General features: G+C 47.7%; 1 protein-coding gene across 2 annotated transcripts in view; it reads right to left on the reverse strand.

Annotated features, from left to right (window-relative positions):
- Positions 1-18,499, reverse strand: part of LOC119175366 (uncharacterized) — a 528,289-nt gene that overhangs the window by 181,257 nt on the left and 328,533 nt on the right. For both annotated transcript variants that reach the window (XM_075889437.1, XM_037426388.2), the window contains exon 4: positions 8,580-8,720. In XM_075889437.1, coding sequence (XP_075745552.1) covers positions 8,580-8,720 — 141 coding nt within the window. The remainder of the gene's footprint in view (positions 1-8,579; positions 8,721-18,499) is intronic.

Here is an 18,499-nt window from a genome sequence, read left to right on the forward strand (position 1 = left end):
CCTTGCTTCCCAACCCATTTCTGAGCAAAGCGAAGCTAACGAAGCCATAAGGCACGGGCTTTACACGAACGAACACGCGGGAGCGCGCGCACGCCTATGCGATGCAATGCGATGCATAGCACGCGACGAAGTACTCTACGAGATCTGCCCTGCATCCTCCAGAAGCCGCAGGGCACGGTCAGGGGCCTACGCCGACCGCAGCCGAAAAACGCGCTTCGCCACGCCAATCGACGCTTCGCAACCGTGAGCCCCGCTTGCTGCTTCTGCTGCTGCCTCTGCTGCTGCTGCTGCTGGCACCCGTACCATGCATCGGACAGACAGTCGGCAACAGGTCAGATGTCACGGTCGACTTTTAGGGAGGCCACTGCCGCGTAGACGTGCTACGAAGCGGTTGCACTGGCGGTGACGGCCCTCTTACGGGTCCGCTCATGCCTCGCTCGATGCCGTACGATAGACACGCGGCTCTTCCCCGAGTCACTGTATAGAGGGCGCACCTCCCCGTCACGGCTGATCGACGGTCTGGTCCGGTGGTGGCCTGCCAAAAAGGAGTGTCGGGCCTCGTCTATCGCACGCCGTTTATGCGAGTCGTACAGCGCTTGCTCCGTGACGTCTGATTTTTCCCGCATCTAGGCCAGGATGCGGACCAGGCAAACTTACCTCCGTCTCAGCGGGCTTCAAGAAACAAAGAGAACTGTTAAAACGAGCTGCTACGTTTTCAAGTTGAAGCGGAGCCCGTAATAGTGGTCTTTTAAAGTCGGACGCTGTCTGCGTGCACGTCTATACGTCTACCTCGGACACCACGCTTAGAGCGAAACATCCGGACACACTGCAAAGAAGCAGACGCTGTTGCAGAACGGGTGCCTTCTGTTGGCAAGGCGATTTTCTTGGCACATTTACTTTCACATCGCCCTCATTATACGCATTATATGGGGTATAATCTTGTGGCATCACGAAGTAATAGAATGTATAAAGACCGCTCATTGGTATGTAAAACAATGTTTGCGTTAGCGTGCGTTGTTTGTAACTACAAAGAAACAAAGATAGGAGTATTACATATCTACATCTTTCTATACATTATAGATGACTGCATCTGTGATGTAAAGAAAGAGAGGGAGAAAGGCGGGGAATTTACCAGGTTGTACCCGGTTTGTATACCCAACGCTAGGAGAGTGGAGGGCGAGAAAAAATTAAGCAAGGAGGAAAGAAAGAAAAAAAAAACGCCATGTTTGCGCGGTATAAGCGCAGCACAGCTACAGCGAAAGCTACAAGAGCGGACCTTCGGAGATTTTTCAATACACTATAACTACTGCCAGCACATTTGCTTGGTACCCACTAATAACCTTTTGGGTAGTAGGCCAGCATTCGCTATAAATGCTATTTTTCGTCATTCTTATGAGAAGCGTGGTATCCGCTAAACACTTGCTAGAAATTTTGTGCCAATTGTCCATGCTGTGGCTGACGACGATGAGGAATTCTGGCTGAAGTGGGTATGCGCCACAGTTAATAGGGGAACAAGAACAAGCTTTTCTGCTGGTTTGGAGCATTGGACGGCCCACTAGTTACGCTACTCACATTGTGCGACGACATGGTTGTTCTTTTGTGGTTGTAAAACGCTTTATAAGTCGTATTAACGCGATTGCTGACCTCACATCAAGCCTACCTAAGGCAAGTTTGACAGCAAGTCACAAACACCGGTGTCGCGCAGTGGTAGAATACTGGGATGGCACCCAGCGGACCCAAGTTCAAGCCGCACTGTGCCATTGGTGCTAGGTCATGCCTGCTTAAGGCAAGTTACAAGCACCAACGTAATTGAGTGGTAGAATATTAGACTAGTACTCAGCGGACCCGGGTGTGTTCTACTGTGCCATTGGTGCAAGTTTACAAAAAAATTGCGCGATGTGGTTACGGACACCGGCGGCGGCGGCAGCAGTGGACAACAACAACTGCGTGACCCTAAAAGTGATCTCATAACAGCTCTCGCTGTAAAAGTCATAGGCAGACACAAGTGCAGCGTTCCCCGCGCTATATATGTTTAGTGATCACGGCGCCTTTATATACGATAGCTCTGTTTGAGTAACATCGTAAGGAGCCATATGCTTGTTTTAGTGGATGCTCACTTTGCCCCATCACTGCAAGCCTGAAATTCCGGCGATTCACTTTTCCGTTGTTGGTTGTATTTTCTTTGTTCGTTCTGTTTGCTGTTGAAGCTTGCGTTGGCTTCGACGCGTAAAAACGAAGAAAGAAACTTTCCAAGATAACTTGACCACGAACAGTTGTGTCCGATTCGATCTCTGGTTGAAGGATCGCCCTTACCCCTAAATTTGTTCCATCTTACATGTGTAGAAACGGAGAGGGGGACACGCACAAACGTACTCACGAACATACATAACTGCTAAATAATTTAACCCACCTTCCAAGAAAAAAATTCTGGCTATGCTCCTGGAGCGTCGGAAGAGGCCTCTCGTCCTGCAGTCGACCATGAATAGGCCGAAGATGACGATGAGGAAGATGCTTTATAACATTAAAGGCTTCGTTATTCCTTACGAATGCAGCCAGGATGCGTTAGTGGAGTTCTGTTTTTTTTACAAAGGCGTAAGAGCGAGCAACAAAGGGAAACACGACGACAAGAGAGCGCAACCGAAAGAAGAACACGCGGAGTAACGCGCACGCGTCCCCATCGTGTCCTTGACCCCAAGACCCCCGGTTTTTTTAAAAGGCCGCTTCACACGCGGAAAACGGCCACCGCCACTGGAATACCAATGCTCCTGACACCCGAAACCAAGACTGCTGCATGCATGCCCGCAAGCAGAACACGGTTGGCGGGACTGCAATATATTGCCGACGAGGACCGTAGCGAATCAGCGCAACAACTATAGACGGCCTGCGGCCGCTGCAAGCAGTGGCCAGTCTTTCTCGGGTCGCGTGGGGTCAAACAGTCGCTGGGGCCATAAGCCGTGTGACATTTCGAATTTTGCATCTTGTTTTTCTTCGCTCACGTCACGATTTGGTTCTGGAACCGAAAAGCTCGGTATGCAAGCGTGTTCGAAGATTCAATCGACAGATAACCCGCAAAAGCGGTCGCCTGTAGGCTGCATGTGCGAAGAGTCCAAGCTTTGGAAAATGCCGATGTTCACTAAAATGCGCCGTGACCTACCGTGTTTCCCAACTCGAGGCGCCCGAGTTAAGGTTGGCAGCAGCTTCTGCCATTTCCCGTGGCCGCCTATAATTAATTTTCGTTTCCCACTCTCACACTTCATTCGAACTATTTCTTCATAAGTCTGGACAGAGTTGGGAATAAAATGATCAGTGAAGAACGTGGATGCATCGTTAATCGTTCCTGGACTTGTTCTCAGTTCTCAGTTCAACAAAACGAGCTCTTACACCCACCTGGAAGACTTGACACTTTTGTGCGAATCGTTGATGATACCATACATGTGCAAGGTACGTGGACGTCGGCTCACATATACAAAAACAAATGCTATATTTGTTTTCATGTCTGGGGAAATTGGCGAAGACGAAGAACCCCAGTAATGCCAGCGGTTGGATAACGAGTCTTTAATATAACAACATTGCTTGCTTCTATAGAACTGCGGAGCCCGGATATTAACCAGGCAAGCACGTATACAGAAACTATTACGCTGCGTTATACTTGTAGTTTAGTTGGAATACTCATAAAGACTGCACAACGTGAGCTTACTATCCCAGTCGGTCTCGGAAGCCTTGACATTCGAGACATACTACCAGACACACGGGAAAGTCGCAAGCAAGCGTGATGAGCGAATTATCAGTGGCATGTTAGAAAAGATGTGGCTGACATTGACCGGCTATATGCTTGGTGGCCGCAGTTGCAGCATGGCACGATCACCTCTCGCGGTCAAGTGCTGTCTTCAAGAAATTTGTAGCGCCCTAAGCATCAATCAACACGAGAGGCACACAATGCATGCGCTAATGTTGCGCGAGTTGGCTTCGTAGGGGCACAATAATCCTCGACGCCATCGAACCACTAGAACTCATATAAACAACGAAGTTTGTCCGACGTCGATTGAAAATTTGTTCGCCCTTCAGTTTTCCGACGGCGACACGCCCCAAGTTAGCTTCCAGAGGAACACCTTCACGTCGTTCTGCCGAAATACATAGCACGACGACACGAATCTCTTTAGGTGCAGCGTTATCTAGCTGAGGCGCATGGACCTTGAAAAAAGAAACTCGCTCAAGTTAGTACGTCTATCTCACTGTGCCAGCTCGTAACGGCTCACGCGAAAGATAGACACGTCAACAGTTCAAGCACTCTAGACTGAGACTGTATAATACTTTATTTCTCTCAGCGAGTGGGACCTTCCAATCGACGGCAGTGATTCCGACTTGGCTTTTACTTTTCTATCGTTTTAACTTCTCCACCTAAAGGTCGCCGGGTCAAGGGTCCTGCCTCGGAGGTCGGGTCAAAGGCTACACTAAGATCACAAGCGCCCGGAGGGGTTACCAACAGCCGAAGACCCAGACACACACAGACACTCAGACGAGGCCACCTCCTCCACACGGCGACCTTCTCGCTGCTTTCCGGGCAAAAAAACCTTCTCCTCCTCTAGGAACTGGGTCAGAGGTTATGCTTGTAAATTTACACCCCCTACCCCAATGGTGCAACCTCCACGACCTCCCTTCACCCAACTCCACTACTTCACCCATCCTCAAGCGTCGACCCTTTCGCCGCCCTTCGCATCCTCTGCCCGCGGGAAAGCCGCCATTTCGAACTCTCACCTCCGCCGGCGGCGGCGCGCGCGGCGACCTCTGCCCTGACACCCGACCCTCTCTGCCGTGAACTCTGACCCGCGCCAGCCACGTCAGGCGGCTCCGCCATCGCTCGCTCGCGGCACGTTGGCAAGCCCTCGACCTTTACCTTTTCTTGTTCCTTTCTTATTCGTATCTTTCTATTATGTCGACCATTTTCTCTTCATCCAGATGTGAGGCGACGGGATGGCGTATTAGGACTCATAAAACGGGTTGAGTCTCCACGCTCCCAGCACGCGCGTATATACCGTTGCTCCGTTCGCAGCGCGTGCCTCGTCTTTCCATCTTCTCAAGTCTTGCTTTCATTTCTTCTAGTCGTGCCAGCCTCCGGCTATCTCTCTCTATCTCTCACTAAAGTGAGTGAGAACGACGGCCTGTCTGTCGTTTCCACCCATCTGGCGCGCGCGCGAATCTAATATTGCTGTTTTCTTCTTCACATTTCTTCTTTCACTGTATACAGCCTAGCGGACGTGCAGATTGGAAGGCGTCGCCGCTGTGTTGGTCTCGGCTGACCTACGCTCGCCGACGACGGGGCGTCACGCTGACCTCGTCTCCGCCTGCGAACGCGTCGTTCCGAAGGCTATCTCCGGCCGACTGCATCGCGGTATATACCCTCTTACTCCTATCCGCGCATCGCCTATACCACGAACAGGTACAAATGCCGAGTGTTGCTTAGGCTTAACAACGTGCCGTACGTTGTCGGCGAGGGTTAACATAGGTCCCGCCGTGTCGTTTACAGCACGTGCAGCGATTAGCACGTGGTACGAACGGGACAAGCACGTTGCAGCTCGCGAAAGCTGAGCGGGGTGAGCGAAGTGGTCGGAGAGAAACAGGGCGTTGGCTTGTCACATCTTAATGTATGTATTTTAATAATTATTAAAGACGATAGTTTTCCTTGGGGACCTTCGAAGCAAAAATTTTGACCTGTCCGTCCGTCCGTCCGTCCGTCCGTCCGTCCGTCCGTCCGTCCGTCTGTCTGTCTGTCTGTCTGTCTGTCTGTCTGTCTGTCTGTCTGTCTGTCTGTCTGTCTGTCTGTCTGTCCGTCTGTCTGTCTGTCTGTCTGTCTGTACATTTGTCTGTTTGTCCACCCATAACGGTACGCCACGTGCCCCGTTTTCCATGATAACTGCCAGATAGCGCTCACGTGTGACGTGACTTGATGCGCTCGTTCACCTCCGCTGCTCGCTGGCGGCACTCTAACGCAACGCCTCCAGAATACCATTCACCGATTTTCTTGCGCAGAACATCAAATAAACGTTTTGATCATTCTCTCCAAACGCAAGACCATCGTATTTCGACGACATTTGCGGTGTAATATGCAGATACGGGGCCAATTATTTTTTATTTGTATGCGTGCATGCGTACGAGCGTGTCCGCATGTCGTTACACTGCGATTCGGCGTACTATACCGTCGCTATTCCTGACATTGCTAGTTTAGTTAGTGTCGAATCGAATTGCGAAGCGGGTCACCAAACCCGGCCATATATGTAGTCGCAGAGGCACGAGTTGATGCGCGGCCTTGGTCGTTGTGTGTTCATATTGCCATTTCCAATAGTGCGAATACCCCATATTTGCGAAGTCGTGAACACTGTAATGTCAGGTTTCTCACATCTGAAAGGATCGCGCAAGATTATTGAAAATGAGGATCAGTTCATAAGCTGCCTGGGTCACAGAGACCGGTACTGGTGTTGTCGGTTCGATCTCGTCGTCACAGTGCAGAGGTGAAGTTGTTGACGTCGCGGAACAAGGATAATAACAATTACGTTTTTCCTGAAAATATAAACGACGTTGCTGACACCAGTTTGCCATGGTTGCACTCGCTTGAAGCCGCCTCTTCAAAACTGTAAGAAGCGTCTCAGTGAAAATTATTTACCGATTTCAGGCGATAAAACTGCGAGACGCCCGTACCTATTGCATGGAAATCTCTATACACCTTTACTCTCGAGAGTCTATAAGTGTCCTAAGACAAATAAACATGCAGTGCTCATCAAATGAAGGACCATCCACACATGTAAGCTTTCGATTCAAAGCCTCTGGGATCAGTCGCACCTCCGATCTCGGATGCCTTTCAGGAAAACTACTTCGATGGCTTCTGACTGGCCTTTTCTCTGTTAGGCCATCCTTGCTTCCTTTTGCCATTCGGTTCTACTTCGATGATAGCCTATCACTATAGTGAGCGTTGGCCGATCCTAGCCAGCAGACAGACAACATTACCCAAACGATGCTTCAACGCGAACTCTTATGGTCTTTTCACTTTGCCCTTCCCGCGGTGACCCTTCCCTAATGCTAGAGTATAAAGCTTTTGTTAATAATAACAGAAGAAGCGGCATGTAAGATTTGACGTCCTTTGGTTCACAACTATATAATTTTAACTATACTGCGTCGTTTCTTTGCTTATTCCACCTTTTAACCAAAGCGAGCTCAGCGACTTCACCTTACAAAAAGGACACTGCGACCCACCGTCAGTCATTGTGAACTAGTGATGGCGGAGGTCCACACATGTCTGTTCTCTCTCGGCGTACCTATTCCGAGAAAAGGTAAAAATCACGTACGACGCACGTCCAAGCAATGCGAAAGGTTCCAGACTGTTTGAGGTGCCAGAAAACAGAGTTGAAGCGTGCGATGTCAAGCGGTTAAACACTATGGATCGTAAGACAAACCAAGAAACATTTACCTGCGCTTGTTATTTCATTTTTCTCGTTTATTGCGGAGCTGAATTTTGACCTGGGTATGATATATTTTTAAAGTTTGCGCTATAAACGTCATCAGGTGTTGCGTGGTATCAAATTCTCGGTTTAGTTTTCGGTTCAACACCTGCTGGCCTAACGCCATGATCTATTCACGACTGATGAGTTGAACAATAAAGCGACCTATGGCTTAACAACGGTAGCAGCAGCTTTGTTGACACTTTCCAAATGAAAAGGGCGAAACCAGGTCAATTCAATTCCACGTCTATTTGGTTATTTTTCCGCGTCCTTCTGGCTACGTCTGCTTGCCAGCCAGAAGTTGCTGCTATATCGATTATTGAGACAAGATCGGTTCGAAATTAGCACATTCTATAATACCTTACGCGTCGAATGCATAAGCTTCAGCTGTCAATTAATATCCAGAAGGCCAGCATGGAAAGACTTTAGTTCGAAATATCTGAGCAGAGCGGTTCATTTTTGACGATTCTGTTTAACAGTTTAAACTTAATTGCTCAGATAATATCCTTATTTTGAAATAAATATTTTACATTGTGTTTTAATGTACCACTAAGCATTGTTCCCTTATTGTCACAATATGCGAGCTTTACTTAACTTACCAAAATTTAGGTTCACATGAGCCTTTTGCTTCTTGTTCAGTAAATCTTTATATCATTATGTGTTATGTTCTCTCTTCTGATATTCATCCTGCAAGGAATCATCCTAGACCTACAGTAATCTTGTACACGCATTAATGAATAAATAAATTAATTAAGCTACTTCTTATACTACTTAAGTATGGTCATGCATATCATCCCGCATATTGCACGTATATACAATTATTTTGACAAAGATGAGTCAACATACCCTAAAGAAAAGCACTTGTGTTCGTAGCCTCCTTGCACAAATGATTGAATATTGTCTTTTACAAATTTTTTCCTTGCATTTAGTATTCTCGAGACTAACAGTGCTTTCTCAGTTGGCCCTCCTGAAGCACTCAGAATGACCTGCCCGTTACTTGCAGATAACCTAGAGGCAGTTAATAAAAATAATTAAGTTGTCACTAGATAATTAGTTAATTAGTTCTCAAGTGACGTTGAGGTGACTCACCGAGCGGCTCTTCCTCAGATCCCGAGGCGATGCTGCTGCTGAGGCGGTCCGAAACGTCGCTATCGAGCCGGTCGGTGTTCTCGGCGCCAGTACCGGCGGAGTTGCGAGACAGCGGGCTCGAGGGCTGGCTGCTGTGCGTGCCTGCACAACGCACAAAGCCAAATGTATACACAACTGCACGTAACTATTTGAAGAGAGAACGAACGTGTAGCTTTCTCCTTACGCCAAAAACAGTACGTGCGCATTGTTAACCGACATATTTGAAGAAAAAAAAAAGTCATGTGAGCCGTATAGCCCAGCATGCATGTATAGAAAATGCCGTAGATCTCAATCGACTGCTACTTATTTGCAGCAACTTGCTCTCGCCTTTCGCAGCAGGAGAATTGGTCTGGCTTATTCGATGCATATCGAAAAGCAGCACGGACAACAGTACGGGGCCGTGTTGCACTAGGAGGAAGCAACAAAGACGTTGATTTAGACTCTCAGGCGTGTCACCGAGAAGAATGTCTACGGAAGATGAACGCCGCCTTATGTCGAAAGATTGTCCATATAGAAAGCGGGCTAAATGAGATCTGCACATATTCGTCGTGATTTGTTTGTTACCTTCGCAGGGCCACCTTGTATGACTCTGACGCATGCGTATTCAACTGATAACCTAAATCGTCTATGCTTCAATTTGTTTTCCCTACAAATTTGTATGTTCGCTGCTTTCTGCAATGTAAACGGCAGCAACGTTAAACGAGTATTCAGTGAGTACGTGTTACATTGGTATAAGCTCCTTAAGCTGTTTCTGTAAAGCTAAGTTCTGACATAAATGACTACACCTTGTTCCGGATCCGTTGATAAATAACCGGAACGATCAGGACCACGACGCAAGCATTTCGAGATAACGAGCTCGACGTCTGTTTGCTATGCGTGTCTGCGCAACACACAACGCCAAGTGTGCAGACAAATGCACATCGATGTTCGAGGTATGCACGTCTACAGTTTAGTGTACCTCCAACTTCAAAACATTTGCAAACCAATCCTTAGGAGGTAATATAGGCGCATCGGTGTACCTCACCTATCTTACCCTCGTTTCACCTATTATGCGTATGCGCGCCCATGACTCACAACTAACTGCCAAGGAAGCCGCTTAAGAGATCTGTTTCATTGGTCGGCCACGGCTAAACGCAGCATTGCGCCATATTACGACAGGGAATTTCCCTTTGATGAAAATTCTTCCTTACACGAATGAGGTGCTTGTTGTAGCGCTGGCCCTTCCTCATAAGCAGCTGGCATACGTTTATTTTATAGAACGCACACGTCATACTGCAGAACTACAGTGCAGGTATGGAAAAAGAAAATTTCCAGATGTACTATGTTTCGATATATGTGTACCAACTTGACACAAGATATTATTGTACAGTCACACTGTGATTACTTTTCCGCTATGAATGTCTGCAGTGCATACCGCCAACTCCAACACATTCGCAAACCGATTCGCCAGTTTGTCTGCACAACACTGCATTGTGATAAGAACAGCCGTGCCTGCCCAGATATGTTAAAATCCCAGCGGGATGACTTTCGCCGAGAGTGCGGAACAAATTTTTGCTTATCGACCGACGGAAATATGTTTACGTATGCTAAATATTGATTGATTGATTTGTGGGGTTTAACGTCCGAAAACCACCTTATGATTATGAGAGACGCCGTAGTGGAGGGCTCCGGAAATTTCGACCACCTGGGGTTCTTTAACGTGCACCCAAATCTGAGCACACGGGCCTACAACATTTCCGCCTCCATCGGAAATGCAGCCGCCGCAGCCGGGATTTGAACCCGCGACCTGCGGGTCAGCAACCGAGTACCTTAGCCACTAGACCACCACGGCGGGGCATATGCTAAATATTCAAAGTCCTTTCTCGGTCACGAGGGTTCCTTCGGCGTGCTCAATAGAATGTAACCGGAATGCACGGGTCTTCTTTCTTTGTTCAATAACGCGGGAGAGCTCTGGCTCAAAGCGCGGCACACACACAAACACACGCGCCGATCACGACGCGCAAACAAGCTCGGATGTCGAAAATCCCGCACGGCGAATTTATGGCCTTACAGCGCCGCTACATCCGCGCCATTCTCCCCCCTCGCATTTCACGAATCGCAGTGCGGCGCGCGCGTAATCGATAAAAATCGTGGAAACCGCAGGCGGATCTCCCGCTATAGCTTCTCAAAACCATCGATGCCCTGCCCCCTCCGCCCCAAGCGAACCCGCAACCTTCCACCCCGCACCGTAGAAAACAAAGAAAGAAAATAACTCTTATCTTGGTTCGACGTGGCGATCGGCCGGACACGCGGGTGCACACGTAGGAAAAAAAAAAAAAGAAAACACGAAATAGCACGATACGGACTATACAGAGGAACACTGACCAGTTTCTGGGCACCGCTCAGACTTGACTAAGAAAAACCAACGTGGCCTTATAAATAATCGCCGACCTTTTCAGCTTTCGGCTGCCTTCACCTTAGACCTTTTCTGCTTGCCCTTAAGCGGCAAACAACAACGCGGCGAGGAAGGAAAATTAAAGAGAGAGAAAAAAAAGAAAAGTGGCGTCCAGAGTTCACGCACTATTCCTCACTGACAAACGGGAACTCGTGATCGCAGAATATCGAGGTCCGGGCGAGAGCCCTTCGCGCAAATCGTGAGGACTCGTGCGGTTATCCGCTGCGCAGGCGGCCGTGGCATCTACTTCACGATTTACCTCTCTCCCGTCTCGCACAGCAGCCACCCTTTTCCTCTTTCATTTATCTAGGCTCTCATTATTGTTACCGAGATCCTAAAACGCACGAGTTTTTGTTTTTGTTTTTTATTTGCAGATAACCATGAACGCCACGACATTGATGCAGATGATGCACGTTATAGTTTCCTTTTTTTGGCAAGGTGCCCGTGCCCATTGCGGTCGTTGCACCGGAATGTCTCGTGTATGAGTCCAACAAGATATAATTGTTCCCAGAACTTCTGCTAATAATAATTTTTGTGTCTTACGTCCCAAAACCACGATATGATGGTGAAGAACGCCGTTGTGAAGAGCTCCGTAAATTTAGACCAACTGTGATTCTTTAACGTGCACTTGATGACCAAGTGCACTGGCTTCCAGTCTTTCGCCTCCACCAAAATGCGGCCGCCGCAGACGGGATTGAAACACCGCGAGTGTCGAATACCCAAAACCACAAGACCACCACGGCCGGTGTGCCGCACCTCAAACAGAAGCTAACACCAAGCGTATGGCGCAATTTGAACTCCTTCAAACTTCAGCGTTGTAAACTCCACGAAAGAAAACGTAGCCGTCAATAGAACGGATCCAAAATCGCGAGACCTGCGTGACCGCAACAATCTTCTGCGAGCCCTCCCCTCTACGCCGTCGTCATCACCGCCGCCATCACCACAGAAAGGTCATCGTAGAGGTCGCACCGAATCGCGGGTCACGCTCCGAAGAGTCACCACGACTTTCCGTGAGGTTCACGATCTTCCGTTCCGTCGGTCGGTCCGCCCTGTCCGTCTGTTCTCTCTGGCAGCACGCGCAGTCTGCAAGCAAACCACGCGCGAGAACAGCGCCACCACGAGCCTCCGGCCAAACCTTAACTATGCGTTCAAGCACGCTCGCGCAGAGCTGCCGTGCGGGCCGCGAAATGTACAGTAAGTGCACCCGCACGAGCGCACTCACGATGGAGCCTCCGAAGGTCGTCGATGGGGGGAGTTCGTCCTTTTTCACACACACAAGCGCGCACTGCAGATTAAAAGCTGTGCGCTGTTACTGCTCCCCCACCGACCTCAACGCGTGTTCAGACACTGCAGGTTACCAACGCACGCATACCCGTATGCCCCACTCACGCCGCGGCCAACACACTTTCACGTGATCGGCGGCTCGCTCCCTCTCCGCAGCGGCGCCTCGAAGACTCTCTCGTGGGGCGCGCGTGAACCCCAGGTCTCGAACTTCGTGCTCGAGGCGTCGTGCTTTGCCCGCCACGGGCGGCGGGGAGCGCATCCCGGTTCGCTCTCCGGCGACTGCAGGGAGCAAGCCGCCGCCACCCTGCGGGGTCGTGGAAGTGTTTGCTGCTGCGTCGATGCTGCTGCGCCAGTGTTGTTTGTTTTGCAGCTACGTAGCTGACCCTCTCGATGTATGCACCGATGTCGGGGAGGCCTTTCGCGGAACTCAGTTGTTCACCACTTCTCGGGTGTTCTTTTTTTTTTCCTTTTCAGCTGGTGGAGAGCTTGCGCAGAGTGAAAAGGCGACGATATAGACTTTGTGGTGACGGCCGTGCACCCAGCTGGATCTGCTACACTCTGTGAAGCATGCGGCAGTGCTCCATTTTACTATGTACAGCAAGTGACGGCACAATTTCTAATAATTTCCCAAGTTTTACGTGCCAGAACTACGATGTGATTATGAAGAACGCCGTAGTGGAGGATTACGGAAATTTTCTACTACCTGAGATCGTTTAATGTGCAGCTAAATATAGGCGCATGGAGATCTATATAGCATTTTCACCTTCACCAAAAATACGACCTTTGCGGCAGAGATCGACCCCGTGACCTTTGAGCCGGCAGGCCGAGTACTGCTACCACCACACCACTGCAACGTCATAGGTGACGCAACATAGGTCACCCATGACATGGCATAGGTCCCTTATGACATAGCCTTTGTCACGTGATAGGTGACGCAACAAAGTTTTGAAACTCTTCTCACTGATCTCATTCCGACGAAGAAACAATGGCTCACACGCGAAATAAATATATTTGCACAGACATGGCGTTACGAAGTCGTGAAAGGGACAACTCGTCATTCACCGGACATCAGCGGAAGCTAGGGAATAAACTCACGAGGATTTATGAAGTAATATTCACCCGGCAATAAGATCCACATACAGCATGAAACCTCAAGCTCAAATGTCGAACAGTAAAACTTAAGTTTTAACAATACATTCGTCGCGGATAGCAGCGTATGCATGGTACATTCCTGCGGCGAGAATTCACTGCACAACGCTCAGGCTCGAGACCAAAACACGGTATACGCAGTAAAAGCATCATGTCTATCGATTCGCTGAGTGTACCATGGTGCGTGGGCTATCTTTCATTTCACGAAATCCAATGATACTGCCACTGGTTTATTGCGACTCATCAAGAGACCATGTTTATCTGACGTGCTGGTTGTAAATAATAATAATAATAATAATAATAATAATAATAATAATAATAATAATAATAATAATAATAATAATAAAGAAGATAGCAGTCAGCCCATTCCCGTATCGCGTCTACAGAAACTGAACTAGCAAAGGATTAACCCCGAGATAACTCGGCGCCTAACTTCCTGTGTCATAGGCTACCGGCCTGAAATATTAGGACAAAATCAATAAATAGGTTGCCGAGAACGTGGTGGCGCGTCTGCGGCATCAGCTTCACGGCTAAACAAGGCAACAGTAGAACAGTGGAGTAAAAAAAAAAATCAGAAATTCGAAGGCAAAAAACTGAGGAGGCGTCTCCAAGTCTGCAGCTTATTCATTTTTTAGGAATATGTTATAAATGTTTCACACATGACGTCTGGGCAAGACCCCCTGCCGGTCACTCTTTGCAAGACGTCTACACGATACGGTCACGCAGCATAACACCCCCTACATGTGTTTCCCATCACCGATGTATGAAAAAATCACAAAAAGAAACAAACAGAAATTCGTGTGCATGCATGACACCCACGGTTCGATAACGGCTTATCTCAATAAATCACATCTTGTGCATCCCGAACCACACAGGTCGTTATCGTGTAGCCATTTTTGAATACAGTGCTTCAAATGCCTGCAAATCCCGTTTGTTTGTTTTTTAAGACGACTCCGCATTTGCATTACTAAGGGTGCGCGAGGGTTAATGTTAAAACGTGGTGATACAAGATGCCTTATGCCTGCAGGTTCTAAATCGGGACTTTTTTGCATGTAGTGCCCAGGCATCAATGGCGAAATTTTGTACGCTGCATGTTCTCAAATAGGGTGAATAACACTGCGGCGACTGCACGGCTTTGCGTGATCGAACCAAGGGACCGAACTGCGTCCCGAAAAGCAAGACAACATCCGTACTTTCGGAGATCAACAGGCATATTGCACTGCGGCTGCGGAGGCTTAATATAGACTAATGGTCGACCTCCCAACCTTGCGGCAAAGAGAGAGGACACCCCGGTGAAATACGGCCTCCTCGTGTCGGATTCTTCGCGGCGATTTAATCTGTCCGGGGTCGCGTCCTCGGGGCGCATCACACTATGCACTACGCACACCACGAAAAAAAAAAACAAAAAAAAAAAACGCGCAGGGCGGTCTAGCCTAGCCGCACGCGTTATTCGGGTGTATACTACCGTAAACACTCTCTTACAGGACACTGTCTGTGTGCATGCTTGTTTGCTTGCTTACTTACTTGTTTGTTTACTTCTTTGCACCTTAGAGAAGTGCGGGTCTTAGACGGGAATGATTAATTTACGTCTCGTTTCCTGCATCAAGCTGACTGTCATCGCTCCCAGCCAAAACAGCCTCTTCTCACAAAACACAGCATCAGAGGCCGGAGCCGCGATGGTCAGTCATGAAACAATTCTAGCGTATAGCATCTTTCATTTACGTGAATACGAACCCTGGTGATCGGAATTCGATCGAGGATGAACCTGGCCAAGCTGGCCCAACTGCGAACGCTGCGCACTTAGCAGACCTCGTAAACGTTACTTCTGCCATTATATCGGTGCTTATGCTTCCCTCGATTATACGCCAGTCCATAAAGTCATCTATAAAGTCATCTAGTTGTTAGGCGTAATCCCATGATTATTCTTCATCCGGACGGCTGACAACATCGATGCTCACCAATAAAGAGTGCGAGGCTCAACAATCAATATTAATTTATATTCAGTGTTTGAGCTTCCAGGCTTCCCGATGTGGTCTATACGAACACGAGAGAGGGTCTTACTCGGGTGTATACGGTAAACAGGAAGCCGAATTTGTTCTGGGCTCTTCGGCCCTGTTTGCCCGAAACGCCCCGACAAGGCCAACAAAAGAAGACGACACTATAATACACCGTTGCGTGCGTGTACGCGCAGAATAGGAAAAAGGAATAAAAGAGAGCCATGGGTGCCACGCATATGGTTGGCATTCGAACCGGCGCCGCACAAAAGACCCTTAATCCACAAAGATCACACTCCATCGCCGCGAATGAAATCTATACAGGGAGCATACACGTGAACCGCTTCGTGGGCTGACTTTTCAAAGAACGAATTAAAAATAAGTATATGTCCGAGAAGTGGATAGGCAGGCGGGCTATTAAGGAAATGTGTATAGACGCTCTCGCAAATGACCGGCTTAAAAGAAAATTTTCTTCCGGATCTGGTCTTTCTCGGCGGAGCCGCACTCATAAACGTGCGCCCCCTGGGGCGATTTATCTTCTACATATACCCGAACTCCACGGAGGCGTTTTCTGAAAGAAATAAAAGAAAAAAAAAACAAGAAAAACGAAAACAAAGAAAGCTGGAATCGAGCTCCGTGTTTGGAACGCATCCAGAACAAGGCAATCATAATCTGTTCTCGCGGGGGTTACCAGTGTTCACAGTCGATTCATCCTTAACGCAACATGGTCTTGCACAGTAATTTTTTTTTCCTAGTCTCAACACGTCGCGCTCCAACGAAGCTGACAGAGGGCCAGCTGAATATAAGGGCGGGAGATAATTAGCGGCAGAAGAAACGTGGTTCTATGACTATTTCTTTTCGGTTAGTGTGGAGAAACGGGTTATGCAGTATTGAAATGTGAGTCTCTGCCGCACACACGTACATTGTAGCTCAGGTAACTGAAGTATAATAAGAAGCTTCGAGTGGATATTTGATTCTTCGCGTGACTGAGTTACTATACTGTGAAAAGCATTACAGTTACACTTAAGAACTTGATCTATCTATCTATCTATCTATCTATCTATCTATCTATCTATCTATCTATCTATCTATCTATCTATCTATCTATCTATCTATCTATCTATCTATCTATCTATCTATCTATCTATCTATCTATCTATCTATCTATCTATCTATCTATCTATCTATCTATCTATCTATCTATCTATCTATCTATCTATCTATCTATCTATCTATCTATCTATCTATCTATCTATCTATCTATCTATCTATCTATCTATCTATCTATCTATCTATCTCTTTCTTTTCTTCGTTTGGGAGCGAAAATTCCGCATTACTGCACATTCACTTTATCACATGTATGCTCTAACTGCCTACCGCTTCTTGCACAAAACAATCTTCCTCGACGTTGATGACATCACTGCCATCCAGGACACTGTCCAATGTTTCAGAAAGGCCTGTCGATTCTGACGAACTAAAACAAACCTGAGATAACAAGCAGTCGAGTGCAGAAAGCGATTGTTGTTGCTTGTTCAATGTAAAACCCTACGAAAACCCGTTTAGATGCCCGTAGTCTGTTCTATATATCTTTCGTTACGCAAATTGCAGTGCCTATGTACTTTATCCGTCTCTCTGCATTTTCCGCCAACGGTTATTTTGCAATAGCGCTAGCGTTCTAAGTGCAGCCGAGGAGTTGCCCGATGATCGTGAGTAGCTTACACACAAATTAAGTGTACGCGATTTCCTTAACACCGAGATCAGTATCTTGGTATGGTTACATCGCATTCTTGCTAGGACTAGCGCTGTGTAAAATTGTAGTGTGGCGTCAGCTAATGATAAGCCGTTTACGCCAGAAACACTACGCTGAAAAAACGCAACCGTGGCAGTGCAAACAGTCATGAACGTTTTTCACCCATCTTTTATTTTTCATTGAAGCGGCTAGGAAGAAGCAGGACTTGTCTCTTTTAACAAGCCTGAAAAGCTAACGACATGAATACGCATCAGATTGGAATATTGAGCTGGCGCGTCATTTGGTTCTACAGTTGAGGTTGGGTAACCAATTTTGCCCCAGCTGAAATTTGAAACGAAAAAAAAAAATACTGTGATTGCTGCCTATGCTCGAGTGTTTGAGTTGCACTTCGTGAACGCTTCTGTGGGTACTTATTGGTGAGCAGAAAGTTAAACAGCAAAAAAAAAAAAAAAACGAAACCAAAATGTGCTTGGTGTAAACTTGCGCGAGTCATTGGCAATAGGATGAAGATCACGTAAGCGTTCGTTTAAAGCAGCCAGAGCTTTGTAAGACCTCTAATAAAGCGAACCCTTCATCGTACAAGAGCCCATTCAGGGATGCCGGTAGCCGGCGGGGGGAAGAGGTGGAGGGGTGGTTACCTCGATTATGCTAATGCGGCTTCCTTCATCGGCAAGAATAAAAACCAGGGGACACCTGTGGCGACACCCTTAATGCCACGATTAAAGTCGCACGGTGCAAGCCCGTAATGCGAAGCCCTGTTATCTATCGGTGGCATTTTAATGACCCTCGTCGATCACTACGGGTGACGATGGCAGGCACTATACGTCGACGTCTACCGTGGGTGCTATCTTGCGTAATACGTCAGGATCACGGTTGGGGTTGCGCGGACGTGTTGGGCGCGCGTACTGGTCTATAGCACCCGGCTTAAAATCACGATAAACGGATCATTACACACTTGAGTAAGCCTGCGATCAACACGATCTGGATAGCCGTGCGTGTAACGAGTACAAAAAACAGCTCTTTATGGAATAACAAGCCTTCGGTGCTTTCTTGGTACTTTACATACCGAGCGGGTCGCCTGTGCGTTGTAGGCGCATGCACTTCGTGTTCAGGCAACGTTAATGCCCTGATAAGGTTTCCGCGTTTACTTACTCTATATAGTGAAGAAAAGACAGAGAGATAAAGGTTGATCCTGCTAATAATCCTTGTTTGCGCTTGTTTCAATTAAATTGGCAAGACAAAAAGACTTGTACATACTTGTACAGCGTTG

The sequence above is a fragment of the Rhipicephalus microplus genome, chromosome 3, assembly GCF_043290135.1.
Source record: "Rhipicephalus microplus isolate Deutch F79 chromosome 3, USDA_Rmic, whole genome shotgun sequence".
NCBI lineage: Eukaryota > Metazoa > Arthropoda > Arachnida > Ixodida > Ixodidae > Rhipicephalus > Rhipicephalus microplus.